At 46.4% G+C, this 20,089-nt stretch overlaps 1 protein-coding gene across 5 annotated transcripts in view; it reads left to right on the forward strand.

The window, feature by feature from the left end:
* CFLAR (CASP8 and FADD like apoptosis regulator) overlaps positions 1-20,089 on the forward strand; it is a 621,840-nt gene that overhangs the window by 142,316 nt on the left and 459,435 nt on the right. For all 5 annotated transcript variants that reach the window (XM_069615454.1, XM_069615451.1, XM_069615453.1 and 2 more), the window contains one exon: positions 5,451-5,888. In XM_069615454.1, coding sequence (XP_069471555.1) covers positions 5,584-5,888 — 305 coding nt within the window. In that variant the 5' untranslated portion in view covers positions 5,451-5,583. The remainder of the gene's footprint in view (positions 1-5,450; positions 5,889-20,089) is intronic.

Raw genomic sequence — 20,089 nt, forward strand, 5'->3', positions numbered from 1 at the left:
TCCTGAAGTTATCCCTGCGGTCAATAAAAGATTGTCAGCCAAGTATAGGGTAGCTGCTGCTGACCCTGAATACTTATCAAAACACCCGACTCCAGAGAGCCTGGTGGTCCAAGCAGCAACTTCATCAAGCAATAGAACCGCTTACCCTACTGTCCCACAGGATAGAGAAGACAAGAGGTACGATTCTATGGCGAAGAAAGTCTTCTCTGTTTGTAGTATGGCGTTGAAGTCCATCAACTCCACCTGTACGCTCGCCAGGTTCAGTCACACACTGTGGGAGTGTGCTTCACCAGCGGCTGACTGCATACCCAAAGGAGAGGAAAAGGAAGCCTTCCTTAACATTATTAAAGATGGCAAAGATGCCATGTGCGAGTCACTTCAAACTGGCATTGATTCCGCTGACAGTATCAGCAGGGCCATGGTGGCAAGTACAACAATCCGCAGGCATGCGTGGTTGCGAAAGTCTGGCTTTGCTCCAGATGTACAGGCCAGACTTTTGAATATGCCCTTTGACGGCTCTTCATTATTCGGAAAGAAGGCTGATGACAGTCTGGAAAAGTTGCAAACATCTAAAGCAGCGGCAAAATCGTTAGGAGCTGCAATCCGCCAAGCTCCTTTTCGCCCCTCAGGAACCTCTGGAAGAGGAAGGTCCTTTCGCTATTTTTCCGCATTCGGGAAAGGCAGAGGACAGCCGGCTCAAGAGGCCAAAGGAGATCCACCCGAGGTGGACGGGTCAAAAGTACCAAGGTCGCAGCAGCAGCAGGTGCCTTTTTACCCTCGGCATCTGCATCAGCCGCCCCCAAACCACTCTGAGGTCTTTCCACACAAGACACCTGTAGGGGGCAGGTTAACTCACCATTTGACGGAATGGCAGGCTATAACGTCAGATGCTTGGGCATTGGAGACAGTTGCCCAGGGTTACTGCCTACCCTTTCTACACGTCCCTCAGAGTCATCCACCGGGGCACAGCTCTCTAAAAGTTTCAGATCCTCTCCTCTTGCAGGAAATTATAGACCTGCTAGAGAAAGGTGCCATAGAACCGGTACCTGTAGCGGACGGGAACAAGGGCTGGTACTCCCCCCTACTTTCTCATACCAAAGAAGGACGGAGGATTGAGACCCATCCTGGACTTACGAGAATTGAACACGTTCCTCAGGAAGGACAAGTTCAAGATGGTAACTCTCTCTCTCTCAGATCCTTCAGCCCTCCAGCGCCAGGACTGGCTGGTATCCCTGGACCTTCAGGATGCTTATTTCCATGTGCCTATCCATCTCAAACACAGGAAATACCTAAGGTTCGCAATTGGCGACTCTCATTATCAATTTCGAGTTCTGCCATTTGGGCTGACCTCCGCCCCGAGGGTCTTCACCAAGCTAATGTCGATAGTGGCTGTGAGTCTAAGGAGGGAAGGGATCCACGTCTACCCCTACCTGGACAATTGGCTGATCAGGGCTGTATCTTCGGAACAAGCTCAGATCCAGCTAGATTATGTCTGCCACTTCCTTCACAAACTGGGCTTCTCCCTCAATTTAAAGAAGTCACAGATGAAACCATCACACAGACTCCAGTTCATCAGAGCGGTCCTGGACACTTCCCTGGGAAAAGCCTCGCCACCAGAGGTGAGGGCTCAAGATATTCTGCAGATGGTCAACAAGTTTCAAAATGCCCAACGTCTCCCACCCTTCGACTTTTTGAGGTTACTAGGCCTCATGACATCCTGCATCTTCCTTGTGCCAGAGGCTCGCCTGAGAGTGAGATCTCTTCAGTGGGCACTGATAACTCAGTGGTCGCAATTCTCAGAGAGAAGGACAGATCTCCTCCGGATTCCGGACAAGGTAGCCCGCGACCTTCAATGGTGGGCCTATCCAGAGAACATCTTGAAAGGAGAACTGTTTTGGCAACCATGGCCGGAGATAACAGTAGTCACAGACGCCTCACTCACGGAGTGGGGAGCCCATGCCAACGATTTGACCATCAGCGGTCGTTGGTTTCCATCGGAGTCCAGACTACACATCAACCTATTGGAGCTAAGAGCGATCAGACTAGCGCTGAAAGCTTTCCTGCCATCAGTACATGGAAAAAATGTCCTGATAATGATGGACAACACGGTGGCCATGCACTACCTCAACAAAAGAGGAGGCGTAGGATCACTGCCACTGTGCAGAGAGGCAATGCAGCTCTGGTTTTGGGCAATTCAGGAAGGAATCTCTCTATCGGCAGTCCACTTAGCCGGAGGGAAGAACTTGACAGCGGACGCTCTGAGCAGGCAGAGCACAGTCTCCCATGAGTGGGCGCTAGCTCAGGAAGTCCTTCAAGAGATCTTTGCCCTTTGGGGAACCCCTCAGGTGGATCTGTTCGCCACAAGGACCAACAGGAAGTGCGATCTGTTCTGTTCAAGGGAATTTCCCCCGAACGGAGCTCTAGGGGACACGTTCGTAGTGGACTAGGAGTTTCCACTCCTCTACGCATTTCCACCAGTCCCTGTTATTCCTCAAATGATCAGGAGGTTGAGAAGATTCCGGAAAACCATGATCCTAATTGCCCCGGACTGGGCCAGGAGAACGTGGTACCCGGACCTTCTAGATATGTCCATCTGCCCTCCAATCTTTCTTCTACTCAGAGAATCTTCTCTCGCAGAAGGGAGGTCAGGTTCTCCATCCAGACATCAGAACCCTCAACCTTCACGCTTCGCTTCTGAAAAGGTGAGGTACAAGGATTGGGACCTCCCTGATGACATCATGGAGGTGTTGCTTTCGGCCAGAAGGCCAGCAACAAAGTCTTTTATACCGCTGCCGTTGGAACAAATTTTGCAGCTGGTGTAGAGAAGAGAATATCAACCCTTTTTCATGTGGTACACGAACGGTGTTATCGTTTCTACTTTACTTGGCAAACTCAGGCCTTCAAGTTGGCATTGTAAAAGGCTATCTCGCAGCTCTTTCAATCTTCAAGCGCACTGCGGAGGAACCATCCTATTTCAAACTACCTCTAGTGTTACAATTTCTCAAGGGATTGACTAATGTTTATCCTCCAAAACCATTCCAGGTTCCCTTATAGGACTTAAATTTAGTCTTAAACTTCTTAATGGGCGCTCCTTTCGAACCACTTCACTCTTGTTCGCTGAGATTTCTCACACTTAAAACTGTCCTATTGGTAGCGCTAACATCTGCTAGGAGAGTGAGCAAGCTACAAGCTCTCTCCTGTAAACCCCCACATACAATTTTCCACAAGGACAAAGTTGTCCTACAGGTGAAACCTAATTTCCTCCCAAGGGTGGTTTCTGAATTTCATAATACTCAGAAAATTACCTTACCTTCGTTCTACCCTCCTCCCCATCCTGGGAAAGAAGAAGAAAGACTACATAGGCTGGACCCAAGGCGAGCTCTAAGCTTTTACATCAGCAGAATGGCTAGGATCAGACAAGCAGACCAACTGTTTGTAGGATACTCGGGTCACAAGTTGGGATTACCCAGAACAAAACAAACCATTTCCAGGTGGATTATCTTGGCCATTTTGGAATGTTACAAACTGGCAGGGAAAGAGCCACCCCAAAATCTTAGGGCTCATTCAACCCGGGGTATCGCCGCCTCTTCGGCCCTCCAAAGAGAGGTACCGGTTAGAGACAAATGTGCGGCTGCCACATGGTCGTCCACACATATATTCACAACATTTTATAACCTGGATTCCTCCACTAGTCAGGAGACCAGATTTGGCAAAGCCGTATTGCATTCGGTTCATCCCTAATGGGTGCATGACATTCTTACTCCCACCTCCAATTACATGCCACTGCTATGGGAGTCTATCAAAGATGAGGAATACGTCGGAGGACACAATCCCTTCGAAGAACAAGTTACTTCTTACCTTGTAACGTTCTTTTGATGGGATGTTCCTCTGACGTATTCCTTATCGCCCCTCCCATCCATCCCCGCAGTAATACTTCCCTTGCGGTTGCAGCTTACGCTCCTTCAAGGTCAATAACCTATTCAGGCATGACTTTTCATATACTACAAAATGGAACTGAGCAGTGACGTCGGCGCCGATACGGTGGCCGTCGAGGGACATCGACTCGGCAGACGTCGACGCGCGGCGCCCTCTACTGGAAAAAATTTCCGAGGCCAGCAAGCTGGAGACGAATTATCAAAGATAAGAAATCCATTAGAGGAACATCCCATCGAAAGAATGTTACAAGGTAAGAAGTAACTTGTTCTTGTTTATTGAAACCCTATCCCACACTTTTCCTGTAATTAGCTTTAAGCAATTGGCAATAGTTTTATTTTTAGTATAGGCCTTTTTATTTGACACGATGCCACAAGAACTGCCTTATTTTTCATTTGATGGTCGACACTTGTTCCCATCTTAGATTTAGGTTTAGGTTAGACGTTTTACCACTCTGCATTTACAGTTTAAGCACCCTTGAACTGTGATCACTTGTGTCTGTCTTTACTGTTGCCACCATGAGTTCCTTACACTTACCCGGAACTCTTGTTCTCCAGCATGGTTCTTGCATGGATTCACACGCGAACCCTGCCTCCTTCCGCTCTCAGCCTCTTCTTGGTTCATGCTGCCACTTTATGTGCACTACCAAATCTGAAGATGGCCACCACGAGTGGAGTTTAGGAGGAAAAGTGTCATTGGCTGGGGGCAGTATGACCCAAAGGACACTGATAGGCCATAGAGGAGATGAGCAGTTTAAGTCTAAAGCTAATCTGCTTTCTTTTTACTGAGGATTCCCAGCCTGACACCAGGGAATATTAATGAGCAAGGGAATCCATGCAAGGCCTATGCTGCAGAGGAAGAGTTCCAGGTAAGTAACTTGTACCTTCTTAATGGTCTGCCACTAGGAAATGTTCTCCCAGCACTGACAAGGGTGCTGGGAGAGCGCCATACATTACTGTGTAAAGGGACTGGCCAGCGTGTCATTTATCTTAAATGTGCAGGTCAACTTTTGCAAGTAGAAAAAACTTGAAGCTTATTTTACTTGCCGCACCTGCAGGCATGTTTTCTGCGGGCCACCTTTGCGCAGAAATTGCTTAATTATGTAAATAAGAGAACTTGTATAGACAGTGATCACATGCCAATGCAATTCAAACAGTGTTCAAACTTTCCTTACACAGGCTTTGTACGTTGAATGAAAACTGATTAACTGAACCACCTCAAAATAGGCCAAGCGCATCAATACTAATGTTTAAAAGAATCTTATTTGAACATCATTTTTCTAGCACAGTTAATAATATCAATTCATATTATGCAGCATGTCAGTATATCTTTACGGTACCATACAGCTATAAAGATCATATGTTACTATTGCCAATCTGTACTCCTTTTATAAACATTGTAAGGAAAGAGGTTGAGTATGGCCTGTTATGGATTTAAGCATGTTGCCTACTGGTTGCATGCCTATGCAAGAAGTGCATTCATAGTTCTCTGTTTTGGTTCTTTTTTTTTCTTTGCAGATTTTCCTACAGTCTTCAGTAAGTTTGTAGAAAAAAAAAGCAGAAGAACAAAATGACACTTCCTGAATTCTGTGCAGAGGCAAAGCCATCTCCTCCCACAAAAGAGTTGATGGTATGTTCGACCACCGCCTGAATGCCGGGGATGACTGTATCTAACCAGGTGCCCTCCAGCCTCCTCTACCAGATTGAGCAGGAGCTGGGCGATGATGAGAGGGAGACCCTAGGCTTCATGTGCCGGGATGTGGCCCCCGACCTGCCCACCCATGATGTGCGGGGGCTCTTGGATGCACTCAATAAACAGGGCCTGCTGTACCCCCATGGCCTTGCCGAGCTGCTCTACAGAGCAAGGAGGTTCGACCTGCTCAAGAGGCTCCTCAATATCGGGAAAGCGGCAGTCGAAACACTTTTGGAAAGGAAATCCATGATCTCAGAGTACAGGTGAGACACTCATCCTTTCTGTAGTACTTTAGCGATCATTTCAGTAATATGGTAAGAGGAACTCATTCACTGAAAATCCTCCACCGTATTGTGCTTTCAAAAGGAAATGTCCTTACGCATTGTCCAAATATAAACAGTAGCTGAAACATAAAAGATTGGTATTCACATTTCCTTCGGGAGAGTATACATACTGGTGCCTTTTGTGGGGGTGAAAATACTTACTAATGGACTTCAGGCCAGGGCCTTATAGTGTGTGAATGATCACTCAGAATGTTTCGTTACACTACGCTTATACTCCATACTGTTTGTTGTATTCTGTTACCAACCGAGGATTGTTTTAGATGCCAATAAATATAAGAAAAAGAGTAACACCAGGATTGCAGTCACAGAAGATAGTTTCTTATTTGAGCCTGGGTCGCTGCTTATTGCAAATAACACAACTATATGACCTCATGCTTAAAACATTGGCAGGGCAGTGTTGAGGGGGTGGTGCATTTATGTCGTCTGTCAAACCTCTTTTCATGTTTCTCATAACTGTTGATGTAATCTGAACTTTTTTCAGAATCCTCCTGTTCCACTTTCTGTTCCATTGCCCCAACTTAACTATCCCTTCTGAATCCATGTTGCTCAACGGAAAAATTCCTTTCCTGGTGTTTTATTTATTTGTTTACTTATTTACTTATTTATTTGATGATTAATATGTGCATAGCCAACGAAGGCTTTACATATATGACATGCATAAGAATCATACATTTACACACAATTTACAACTAAAATCACATAAAAATAGTGTGTATAAAACCAGGATGCCGAAAGTCAAATCTCTTAAAATGTTTTAAATAAACTCATAGAATTTCATCAAATGAAAGATAAGATTCATATCATTACCACATAGAATAATTTTCCATGTCACATCCATATTTTCTGTATTAATGGCATTGTTATACCCTTTCAGATATTTGCTTCGCAACTGATTAAGACTCACAGTGACACTTAAGGTGGTCTGCAGTTTCAATAGCCTCAATTCCGCACAATCTACATAATCTCAAGTGTCTCGGAATCCCATATTTAGCACCCAAAATGTCCATTGTGTCACGCATATTAAATTTAAAAAGAAGATAGCACCTAATGGTAGTACAGTCTGGAAACGCGCTTTGATATTTAGGTTTTTTGGCATCTCCATACCAATGTTCTAAAAATAGCCCACTGTTTTAGTGGACAGATTAATCATGTCTCGATCTTTAGCATAGGCATATATCAATATTTTAAGCAGGCGTTTAACTTTAGCGTGAGATTAGTGGAGCCATATGGGAGCATTAGCCTTAGCCCATCTACAATATATAGTACACAATGAATCTACAAAACTTAGATTGTGAAGATTCTCCATCTCCTTGTATACTTTCATCAGCTCATCTATGAAGGTATTATTGGTAAGAGAGCTCAGTTTCATATACAACATAGCCATTTTATATTCTAGGATATCACTGGCATATCTTAAATTACACTCCAATAAAATGTATTCACATGATAAAAATTTCGGCATAAATAGCTGTCTTAAAGTTTTCGCTTCAAACTTATTCAATTCATATTTAAAATTCATTCCCCATATCTCAGCAGCATATAAAAGACAGGATATAGGGGGTTTATTTGTGGTGTGATTGAAAAATATATTTGCTCTAGTGCACTTGAACAAATCCTTTGAGAACAAAGCTGATCTGAGTAGATATACTCCCAAAGGCTCCTCTGGTGACTTTTCATTTAGTAACGATTTACAGCCTGACTATTTTAATCCGATTATTTATTTCATTTATAAAGCACACAAACAACCGTGAGGCATTGAGGCGCTGTTGCAGGTACAAGTCAAGGAAGCATACTTTGTCATACAGTTAGCAGATTATGTCAGTAGTAAGAACAATGAACCGTTGCATAGAAGAGAAAGTAGTATCATACATGTAGATATATTTTATTTGTATTGTGCTCATACACAAGTGCAGGTGATCGGAATGCTGAAGATATTTACAGGAATCAGGGACGTGTAGGAGGTAAGGAGAAGAGCTGGGTTTTTGAGAGCTTTGTGAAAGGTCCAATATGATTTCTCAGCCTTGAGGGAGGGAAGGGAGGTCATTCCAAAGTTTTGCCTCAAACTAGGGAAGCTTGAGCCTCCTGCTGCGCATCTCTTGATTTTGGGCACGACTAGGCTGTCAGTGTAGGCGGACCTGGTGGGTCTGGAAGAGTGCGCCTTGGTGATTCTGTGTGTGAGGTATGGGGAAGCTGTATTTGATAAGCATTTGTGCGTGATGGAAAGAGTTTTAAATCTAATGCGCTCCTGGATGGGGAGCCAGTGTGCTTCTTTTCTCACTTTGGAGATATGTTCTCTGTTAGGGATGTGGAGGGCTGCTCTCAAGGCATTGTTTTGGACCACTTGTAATCCTTTTATGTTTCTCGCCGAGGTACCTGTGAAGAGGACATTACAGTAGTCGATCTTTGAGCAAATGATAGTGTGGGCGATTGTGAGGCAGTTTCTTTATTAGTGAGGAAGGGTCTGGCTGCATTAAGGATCTTAGAGGCTGCTGAGGAGGCAATAGCGCTTACTTGTTTGGGCATGGTGAGGCATCAAGATAGACTCTTAAGGTCTTCACGGTTGATGAGACAGGAATTGTGCAGTTGTCGATTTTGAATGAAGAGTACTGTTTGTCAAGAGAATTCAGGGCATTTGGAAGGCCGACAATTGAGATTTCTGTCTTTTCGCTGTTAAGGCAGAGGTGGTTGGCTGCCATCAATGCCTGTTTGGTTGTATAGATGATGTTGAGGGAGGTGGAATCGGCTGTGTAGTTGCCTGATAGTGGGATTAAGATCTGAGTGTCATCAGTATAGTTAGTGTAGGCTATGCCTAATGAGTCAAGGATGTTTACAACATATTCACCAGGCTTCTTTTAGAGGGTTGGGGTGATGCAGAACCCCTGAAATACGCCGCAGGTAATGGGAGAGGGCGAGGTGTTTGCAATCCCTGAGAAGACCCCCATGACCCTACCTTCCAGAAAGGAGGCAGTCCAGGCCGTGGCAGGTGGGGAGAAGTTGGCGCGTGTGGTGAGGGGGTGACAAAGGATTGGTTGACCAAGTCTAATGCCCCAGCTAATTCTAGGAGGAGGAGCAAGGCAGACTTTCCGTCATCTCTGATCTTGTCAAGTTGTTTCTTTAGGTCAAGTAGGGCTGATTCAGTCCCGTGGCCCGCGCGGAAGCCAGATTGGCGAATCCCTAGAATTTGTTTGTCTTCCAAGAAATGCTGAACCTGCAGGTAGGCTGCACAGTCTAAGATTTTTAATAGGAAAGAGACTGTGGTGATTAGTCTATAATTAGATGGAATTGCAGGTGTGTTTAATTTATTTAGTAGAGGGAGGACCCATGCTTCTTTGAGGCCGACTTGGACGGTACTGTTAGCGAAAGATGCATTTATAAAGGCAGTGATGACTGGTGCTAGCATGTCAGTGCAGTCTTTGATGAGAGTAGCAGGACAGATGTCGCCTTTACATTTGGAAGGTGTAAGGCTTTTAATCAGTTTAAGGACTTCACTTTCAGAGAGATCTCTGAAACAAAACTGTGTAGAGGATGGAGTGCGGGGACAGGGGTGCAGCTGATGTTGGTGGCTACAGGGTGGGTATTGAAAATGGTTTGTTGAGCACTCATCTTTGAGTTTAGGGTATCGATTTTCCCTAATAAGGCTGCCTGGATATCTGCGCACCATGAGGCATCTTTAGTAAGTGAGGTGGGCAGTGGGGCAGGAGCTTCAAGTTGTCTGAAGATGTTAAAGATTTCTTTAACATCAGAGTTTGCATTGCTGACTCTTAAATTGAAAGAATTGGATTTGGTTGCGATAGTGGCAGATATGTAGCGTCTAGCTATTATACTGAAGTCATTTTAAGAGAGTCGGTCGGGTCCTTTAGCCAAGTTAGCTGGGCTTGTCGTTTCTGGGAATGCAGTTCTAATAGGTTGGGGTGAACCAGGAATTAGACTGACTTTTTTGGATTTGTGATAGGCTAGGGGGGCTATGGTGTTCACAGCATTGGAGAGGATCAGGTGTAGGTGTCCACTATTGAACTGGGGTTGGCTACGAAAAGGGGCTTGAAGGGCGGGGTGTTTAGTAGGGGCAGGATGTTTTCTCTGGTGATTTTTCGTGAGCTTCTTGTCATAGCTGGCGGTAGTGGGTTAGGTGTGGTTTTAGGTTTGGTAGGTTGTGGGATGGAGAAGTGGATGATGTAGTGGTCTGACCACGGACAAGGGATTGTTGTGCTGGTGGTGACCTGGCAGTTGTGGTCGGCGATCCAATCTAGCATGCGTCCTTTCCAGTGGGTGGGCTTGGTGCTACACTGGCAGATGCCTAGGTTGTCCAGGGCATTGGATAGAGATGAAGCTTGTGAGTCGCTTGGGTCAAGTAGGCCCAGATTGAGGTTGTCTTAACAGGATGATTTTGGAAGAAGCTTTTAAATTATCCTGGAGAGTAGGAAGGAGGCTTGCCTGGAAATTTTGAGTGGGGCCAGGTGGTCGGTAGATAAGGTGGATAGTGATGGTGCAGGTAGGTGAAGGTATGAATTAAGTGTTAAGATGTCCGAATTGCCTTCGATGGATGTGTTGCACCGTCTTAAGGGAAGTGCATCTCTGGCTATCAATGCGACACCACCTCCTCTGGATGTGGGTCTGTCGTTCCTGAAGATAGTATAACCTGTAGGCATGGCTTGGGATAGTGCAAGGCCAGATGCGTCCTGAAGCCAAGTTTCAGTGATGGCTAGGGTGTCAAGGTCATGTTTAGTGATAAGGTTGTGAATGTCTAGTGCATGGGCTGGCAGTGAGCGTGCATTAATGAGGGCACACATCCGGAGGGGGAGAATGGGTATGCTGGGGGTGAGAGGGCTGGGGCTTGTGTTTTGCCAGGGAGTGGCTATGCATGCAGATAGGCTAGGTGGCATTTGAGTAGGTAGAGGGTTGTTGTGCTGGCTTGTCTGGTGGAAGTGCAGCCTTAGTTGTGTTTTTTGATGGATTGGGGTTGCTGTGGCTGTTGATGAGCTGGGATATAGGAGTAATGAGAGGGAGTGAGGTGGCTATATATGGTTTGGGGGTGTCTTTTGTGGAGGTATTAGAAGGGTGTTGGAGGAGTTTTGCATGCTTAAAGTGTTTATTGGCAGCTTTTTGTGCAGATTGGAGAGTTTCACCGGGACAAGTATGGATCAGTGGTACATAGTTTTGTTTGACAAAGTCCAGAATGGGTGGTACTAAGCTGTTGTTGTTTATTTCCGGCGTGGCAGGCTCTTGGAAAGTGTAAATGGATTGCAGGCTGTGAGTTGTAGGGCGGGTACGTGTGCGAAGTGAGGAATTCCTTGTGTGCAGCTTAGGGGGTGCATAAGTGGATGGAGCGCTGTGGAAGCGTGATCGGAGTATCTGATTTCTGTACGTGGTCGGCACATGGATCACATGCTTAGGCCGATTGATCTTTGTTGGGGTGAGGATCGAGGCTGAAAGGGGTTTGTGAAGTTGGGGACACAGCTGTGAGTAATACCTTCCATTGTGCTCATTGCAGGTATGGGAGCCATTTAACAGCGTCTGTTGTCGAAGGCGCTGTGTGTTTCTTTGGCTGTGGCTGCGTTGACAGTTACATGTGGTGGGGGATCGGGAGGTGTTCACGGATGGGCAGTAAGAGAATTGTAGGGGGAAAGCATTAGTTTTGTTGCTCTTTATATTAATATTGTGTGTCTGCTCAAGCAGCGAGCGTTGTGGGAAGTGTAGTTCCCGATTCGTGGGCTGCATGCAAGTATGACTGATGGTGTGCTGAATACCACAATGGCCAGTATTGTGCGGGGGTGTGATTGTCCTGTGCTGGCGAGGTGGGCCGTGGGCACTTGGCTAATGAGCTATGCACAGTAGCACAGTAGCTGTAAGCCTTGCAGCTGGGGTGTATGCTGGCGTTTGTGTGTGAACAAATGTTGATTACAAATGTTGCAAAGGGGCTAGAAAGTAACAAAAAATCAAAATAGATTAAAGCCTCAGAGAATAAAACATGCAGCAAAATGCATCTTACTTGCATGTGTGAATCAGAAAGTCACCCAGTTTCCCCAGTGGTGAGAACCACCACTGTATTTCCTGTGTAGCGTGCCTAAGGTTTAGGTATTATGAGAAACCTGAGGGTATTCTCACTCCTAGACCTTTTGCATCCTCTGCGCGGGTGGCCAGGGAAAGGCCATTGCTCTTGGATCCTGCTCCTGGGTCTGCAGAAGCGAGGTAGGAACACCTGGATGGAGGGTCCTTGGGGACTGGAATTGGGGTGCCCTTGCGTGAGACATGGTATCCCCCTTTCTCTATTAGTGACCAACACATCTCCCATCTCCATGAGGTGTTGTAAGACAGTACCCCTAATTTCTCCCCAGTTGACACTTGACAGTACTGGGACGAAGAAGAAACAACTAAGAACAATGAGGACCACACTATTTCACCACTTTGGTAGTGGGACGAAGAAGATGCCTGCTGAGAGCTGTAAAGGTGAGGCATATCGCGTTAATTGTGGTCAGGCAGGGCTGATAGGACATCTACACCTGCAGCCTGTCATGGGGCTGCAGGTGTTTAAAGGAAGACCAGCCCAGCAGCATAAGACACAACAAGGAAACCTGTGCGTGGAGGAACGACAGGACCTGCAGCAGGAAGGCCGGAGCAAAAATGCATCTCTGAAGACTGTGACAATCACAGTTGTTTCAAAATATCAGTGTCTGGCCATTAAATTCCCTTAGATTTCAATTAATAACAACAGCAATTGAGTAAATAAGCCTTTATAAAGGAGTACACCCTTTATTTTGGCCACCAAATTTGATCCTCATAAAATCTGGAATAAATTGGCAGTTGGCCTACTGGATAGCATAATCAGTACATATGTCAGCCCATATCTTAAGCAGGTGTGAAAAAGTGAACTCGTCACTTGCCAACGCCTACTGATAATAGACTCTTGGGAGTAAGAAATGATTGAAAAAAGACTTTAGTTTCGGGAATATGCCATCAAAATAAAATATCAGCACTACAAATATAATAAAACTCTAACATCATACATTAATAAATAAGATAATAGTTTCATAAATAGTCATAACGATCATTACAATTCCTACAAAATGAAGTCTAAAATAGCAAGTCAAATCCAATTAGGTTCAAATTTAATTTACTTTCTTTCCTCTATGGCAAAGCTCAATATTAAACTAGACAATAATAGTTTACCTTGCAACTCCTGACTAGCACCTTTTCTAAATCTTAATACCACTTAAAGAAACTGCTGTAGTGTCCAAGCCACTAAAACATCAGGTAGCGATTCTAGGCAAGAAAGTATGGTCTAAATGCTCAAAAGCCTCTAGATCTAAAAAGTAGTATCAATGTAAATGTCCTTGTATTAGCGTACTTTGGGGGAAAAATAAAACAAAATGGTGGATTGTTTCCTTGACGTTTGAGCAGAAAGGTAAAAACTACATTTTTCTGCGTCCTCTAAGTAGCCAAATTCTGACCTACAAGAAGCCGATTCTTTCTAAAACATTTTGTGATACGTATCTATGGGCCCTGAGTCCCAGTTCAGGCATCCCTCTCTGTAATTGTAAGCTATAGAGATGTAATTGTAAAGTGCCGCCTGTTTGTGTTTTGTTTTTGTCAATTCAATAACCTATCATTTAGAAGCCCACAAATACTTAACACTAATTAGGCGCCAAATCTTGTAACTCTGTTATGGAGGTCGGATTATTATACCATATTGCCGATTTACAGAGAAATCCATACAAAATTATTTAAATAATCTTTAGGTAATAGGCAGCTTAAGATATAGTGGGATAATTTAGCATAAACATTGGTCCATGGTAAATGCTACTAGTGGTCTCAGCGGTACAACGTCCTTTCATCGCCTGCGTGTTCATCCCCTGGCATTTTAACATGCACATTCCATTAAATGTGCTCATCTAATTTTTTAGGGGGGGGTGGAAAAGGGCAAATAAGGGTTTGGGCTGGTAGGCAATAGCCAAAAATAAGTGTGGGAGGGGTGCTTGGGGGGAGAGGGGGGGGGTGAACCCCCCCATCCCTCAAAAAGAAAAAAAAAAGATGAGCATTTTCGATGGAATGTGCACGTTAAAATGAGAGGGGATGAAATTACAGGCAATGAAATTACATGGAACCGGTCTCATCTTATGATTGTCCATTAGGCACAGAAAAGGCTTGAGTGGACATAGGGAGGGGATAAAAAGCATTTTATGAAAACATCCTCCTTTGTTTAACAGCTCGATCTTCAAATCCCCATATTTCAGAGCCATAAAGTTCAATAGTCTTTTGCTTTACGCAATACAGTGTCATAATTTCGGTTGATTGGTACCCAAGAAAATATCTTGTGGTTAATATGGACCCAGAAGTTCTTAACATGTTCTAATTTTTAACCAATTATCTTAGATGTATTTCCTGATAAGTTGCTCTTCTTCATAAAATATGCATACCACTTTGTAAGTGCCAGTAAAGTTTTATTTTTATGAGCGAGAACTGCATCATCAGTGTAACTTAGAAGTGTAAATTTTTCATGGTTGCATCTAGGGTTCCAGATTTCAGTTCAGTATCCAAGGCATTTGTGTAAAGGTTAAGCAATGATTGAGCCCGGACAAAGCCATAGTGCATCCTTCTAGTGACCCTGCTTCAATTTTTCTTCAAGGATGCATTACCTCCCCCACTCTTGCACCATCTAGGTAGGTCTACCAAGCCTGGAAACGCTACCCGGTATAACATCCTTCATCTTCAGCAGACTGGAATCATCAGATGTTTTTGCCATTTGAGGGTATTTCTCTTACCGGGATAGCACCTCAGGCAGCTGTTACCTACCAGCATTGAACAGGTTATGTTTGGAAGAGAGAGACTGTATCTCTCCAAATCCCAAAGAAACAGGCACTAAGAGGTAAGTAAGGCTCATTGCTGACACAATGGGGATTGGTGATGCTCAACTGAATGGACTTGTCCATGTCTCAAAATGTACACTCACCGGTGGAGATTGACGAGTGGTTATTGACTCTTAACAAGAAATTGGGTGCCATGTGTATGTAGGACCCTGGAGCCCCAAAGGACTTTTTGTGCGTTACTAAAAGCTTTAAACTTTACATTTTAATCCCTTCACTTTCTCTAGAAAAAACAGGTTATGCGCCAGGTCTTGGGATACCAGGTGGGCTGCTGTTTCAGAAGGGAGAAAGAGCTATTTGTTGATTGTGAACACAAGTGAGGTGTTTCTTTCCTGTGAGATGCGGGTGTGCTAGCAGGTTTTCTTATTACGGTTGATAGTTTAATATTAGCCTCTATTATGTCATAGACAGATGCATCATCCTGCAGGCTGGACTTCCACCATGTTTGTTGAAAGGCCCATTGTATTCTCTGAAGGTCAGTTCTATGACATACCAGTAATTTATTGTGGGGGCTGGGGAGGAGTACCTCTTGGATATGATGGGTGTCAGGTTGTCAAGGGATCGTATGATCTCCTTACTAAGATGGGACAGTATCACATAATGGGGGCTGACATGATCGCTGTGCTTCCAAATGTTTCTGCAAAGCGAGAGATGGTCAAATGCTTCATTGGTCTAATCTGCCGGCACTTGATGGATAGCAACATTGGCATCAAATGAGGCTTCCCAGATCTAAGTAGCCTGGAAAAGAGAAATTGGTGCCCCTACCAGGACCAAGGGGTGATTTTGATGCCATCGAGTAATGGGGCCCCCAGCTGATGCAAGCATTGAAAGTGTGACCCCCGATTGTGTTGGGGCCAAATGCCAAATAGAGATGTTGTGGGAGTCACAGGTCCAGGACATGCTTCCAGGATAGGTGAGCCAGATATTAATATCCCAACATGATATTTTATTGCATGTGTTCTGCAGGGTAGCAATTAAGTCTGTCCATTTTGTGAGGAATTAAGAATCATTCAAATGTTGTGGCTAGAGAGATGAGATCCTGACTCTGGGGACATAGGCAGGGGAGTTGAGAGCAGCCTTCCTCCTTTCTGCTGACTCTATGACATGGATTTTATATTCTTGCAACAGTAAAAAATCAACCATGGTGGTATAGTTGCATTTGAACCATGTCTCCGATATACCAACAAGGCCATGCCCCAGTCTTGCAGAAGATCATAAATGTCTAATGCATGTTTTATTCAAAGACCTTTACGTTTAACATTCTTATATTTAAAAAAGGCTTTGGTGTAATGGCTTTTCTTGGTTCTGGTAGGTTATGTGGTATTTGCATAGCCTCGAAGTGCTGTGAGGATGAACGCCCTTTGGGAGACCTTAGTCAGAGGTTGAGAAGTGATTAAATGAGTGGTAAAATGCGTATGTGCACTTATAACCAGAATAAAGGTGGGTAGGAAGTGGCTAGGTTCCTAACAGCAGCCCATATTATCAAGTGAAAGGACGGGTACTGTGTCAAATTCTCAAGTGTTAGTGGAGTCAAAAGAGTTAATCTACGTGGACTGAAGTTTTGCGTGGGACTCGACTGTATTATATAGGCGGTGACACTCGGACCGAGGTTGATGCGTGTTTAGGGTAGGTATACTTAAATAGTGCGTATCGCATTGGCCACCAGTGGGCACAGCGATGTGAAGTCCCTGTACCCTACTCCGTTCTAATGGGCCAAATTTCTTGGAGAGCCCCCCCCAGGCAGCCCACCAGTGAGATTATAAACCCCCCTGGGGGTGTTGGATATCAGAGTGCACCCCCGGTCCGGTCCCTGTCTCTGGACCTCGGGAGACCGGAGAAACGTCAGTTACAAGAAAACAGCGGAACACAAGACCCCAAACTACCCTAGAGTTCCAGGAGGAACTGTAGTGAGCGCCCAGGCTGGAGGTGGCGCAGGAACAACACTGCAGGCTGTGTCATGTTTGCTGATCGGAGGTTGCTGGGGTCCCCTCCACCTCCCCACTACCCTGCCCGTGAGTCGAGCCGAGTCGGGAGGTTTCGAGGGGCACTGAGGAAGTCCAGGGGGAGTCGTCGCCCGCATTGGCTCCTTTGCACTGGCGGAGGGTGGCTTGGCAGACCGTCCCACATGGAAGAGGCCGTCAGTAATAACTGTGCGGCACCCGATTCGGCACCGGCGGACCGGCAGCGAAGCTCCCCTTCTAAGCCTGACACCACCACCACCACTACTGCCTTCCCTCAGACGATGCCTCGTCGGGCTTCTTCCTGGCCGGTTGAATGACGGTGCAGCGGGGTACCGCCGGAGGCCTGGCCTGCCCCACACCCCCAGGTGGCAGGGGTAGGGGGGCAAGGATTCGTGTCTCCCCGAGTTGCCCAGACGTCTGAGGACTCGGCAGAGACCCGCCCCTGGAACCGTGAGGACACAGTAGGACGCACCCAGAGTCCCCTCTGGGCCTGAGGAAGGAAATCAGGTGGGTCAGGCATCCAGCCTGGTGTGGCAGCACTGATATAGCACGAGAGCCCTATTTACCCCAGGCAGCGCCCTGCATTAGCATCAAGCGGTCCACACACCTGTAACCTGAGGAGACCGCTTCCCAGGCAAATCAAGCTACTAATTTGTGCCTATGAGAGGATAGCCAGTAGGCACTGGACTGCGCAGGGTCTCGGTTGCCCTGTCTAGAAGTTCTCTCACTAGGGTGCATAGCTATAGGAGGGGGCAGCCGGTGACACCTCTGGGTTTGGTTTACCACCACCTACCTGAAGGAGTCCCCGCTGAGGTCGTGGGGTGGTGCCTAGAGACCCCTGGTCCAACCTTTCCGAACAGCCTCAGCCCACTTGTCCAACACCTGCCCGGCTGAGCTTTCACAAAGAGGGTGGACCCCCCACAGCAGTGACTTTTCTCCTTGCCCCTGGCCCTCCGGAATGGAGGTCTCCAGCACCCCAGAGAATCACTGAGGTTCACAAACAGTGGGCCCCATCGCCATGCCACGGGTGTGACAAACGCAGGAAAGGCCCATAGGTCCTCCGTTCCCTCCCTCAAGGCACTCTCGCCCTAGCCCTCCACCCTGAGTCCCAGGAACTGTCTACTCTGGAGACTATCCATGAGCTGGGCGGTCTCCCTTCAAAACTTCTGCCACGACCAGCGACCTCCCCTGGCGCAGGCAATCATGCCAACAACGACAGCAGCGGATGCAGAAGAGGCTCAATCCATGAGTAAAGGCATGGCAGCGCTATTAGAAGAGATCAGGGGCTTTAGGGCCGACATTAGCAAGAGGCTCGATGGGTTGGATAAAAAAGTAGCCGGCATGGATTACCGCATACAAGACCTAGAAGCCAACCGAGCCTTAATGGACCTTTTCGAAACCCAAATTGACATGAAACTCTCGGAATTGGAGAGGAGAGAGGAAAAGTGTGCCTTAAAGATGGACTGTTTTGAAAATCGAGAATGCCGCAATAGCTTAAGGTTCTTTGGCTTCCCTGAGTGCGAAGGTGAAACCCAAAGCGACATCCCTGAATCAATAGACGCAGGGATCAGCAAGCTCTTCAATGATGGAAACATCAATGTACCAACCATCGACAGAGCGCATAGAGCGGGAGGGAGCTCCAGAGGGCCAAGATCAATGCTGGCGAAGTTTCACTACTTTACTGAGAAGTCAAAGATCTTGGAGCTGGCAAGCAAGAGGGGCCCGATACAGTGGGAGATCTCTCAAATAACAGTGTATCAGGATCTCTCTGCTTTCACGCTCACAAGGAAGAGGCTCTGCGGGCCGCTAACAAAGTGGCTCAATAACAGTGGAGTCTGCTACAGGCGGGGATTCCCCTTTTCCCCTCGCCTTCAAGTACGAGGGGTGCAAATTCGGCCTTGTGACAGATGACGATATACAAAGAGTGACACAAGAATTCTTGGGAGATGCTGTCCCGACCACCGCACCGGAGTCCCGGGGGGGAGAGGGGAACCTTCAGAGAATCCCAGAAAGCCAATGGTTTGTGGACAGACGTTGTGTGGGAGGCCACAGGAAATTCAAGAAACTAAACCTGGCGTCCCAACCGCACCAGTAAAATCCGAGGCTCGGTGCTTGATGGTCCATTGTAGGGGCAACGGAGCTTAGCACCTTGTGAGAACCCGTAGCCCCGAGGTCGAGACAATTGCTTTTCTGTGGGACCGTTGTTGGCTTTGTTGATGCCTTGGTGAGGGGGGGGGTCATTTCAATATGTTTATCGAATTTGGGCTAGCTGAGGTGGGCTCAGATGAGTCATTTTGCTTCACTCAGGTCCAGGAGCGGGGTAGGAAGGAGTGGCCTGGTCCCTCGACGTGATGAATGTCTCCAGTATTCCAGGCGTCAGGGGGGGCAGAGGGGTGAAAGTTGGGGGGGATTGTTGTTCATTGAAGGGAAGTTAGTTTTGCAAGCTACCAAACGGCAGGTCCGCCCAGACAGGAGTTTTATCACAGTTAGTAAGGCACCAGAGACCATGGCCCCTTAGCATGTACCGAGATGCCAAACCTGAGAGATATGAGAGCAAACTACACCCCCCTGATGGCTGGCGCTACAAATACACTGTCGCTGGGTTCGCTTAACGTGAGAGGTCTAAACTCCCCACACAAAAGGTCCTTAACAATTTGACAATTCAATAGGCTGAAGCTAGACATTATATTTCTACAGGAGACCCACTGGCAAAGGGGAACTACCAATCCCTGAAAGCGAGTCCCATATGGGAGGTATTCCATGCTTCCGGCCCAACCAAATCAAAAGGAGTTATTAGTATCTAGTAGACTACACTTTACATTCAAGGCTCAGTCACAGGATCACGAGGGTCGGTTTGTTATGGTGAAGGGGGATGTCAAGGGATATGCTCTTACAGTGGCCTCAATCTACTGCCCAACTGAGGCACAGGACCAATATTGGGAGTCGGTTAAGTGCAAAATCAAAACCTTTGCTGAAGACTCCCTAATAATAGGAGGGGATTTCAACATGGTCATGCACCCCGAAAGTGACAGAAAGAGATTAGGCCTCTGTACTATAACTCGAGCACAACAGAGGTCTACCTCGCGCTTCCAGAAAGTCAACACAGAATTGGGAGTGACAGACACCCACACAAGACAGGGTCGGAACCCGCTTGTTACATAGTACTCAAAGGTCCATGACATTTTCTCAAGGATGGATTATATCCTTGTGGAACCTCCCCTCCCCCTAATGGAGCGCGTGAGTGAGACTGACATGGTGAGAATTTGAATCGGGGCGCCCCACTGGGTACAGCACAACACTC

Source organism: Ambystoma mexicanum, chromosome 9, assembly GCF_040938575.1.
Source record: "Ambystoma mexicanum isolate Mex_15411 chromosome 9, UKY_AmexF1_1, whole genome shotgun sequence".
Classification (NCBI taxonomy): domain Eukaryota; kingdom Metazoa; phylum Chordata; class Amphibia; order Caudata; family Ambystomatidae; genus Ambystoma; species Ambystoma mexicanum.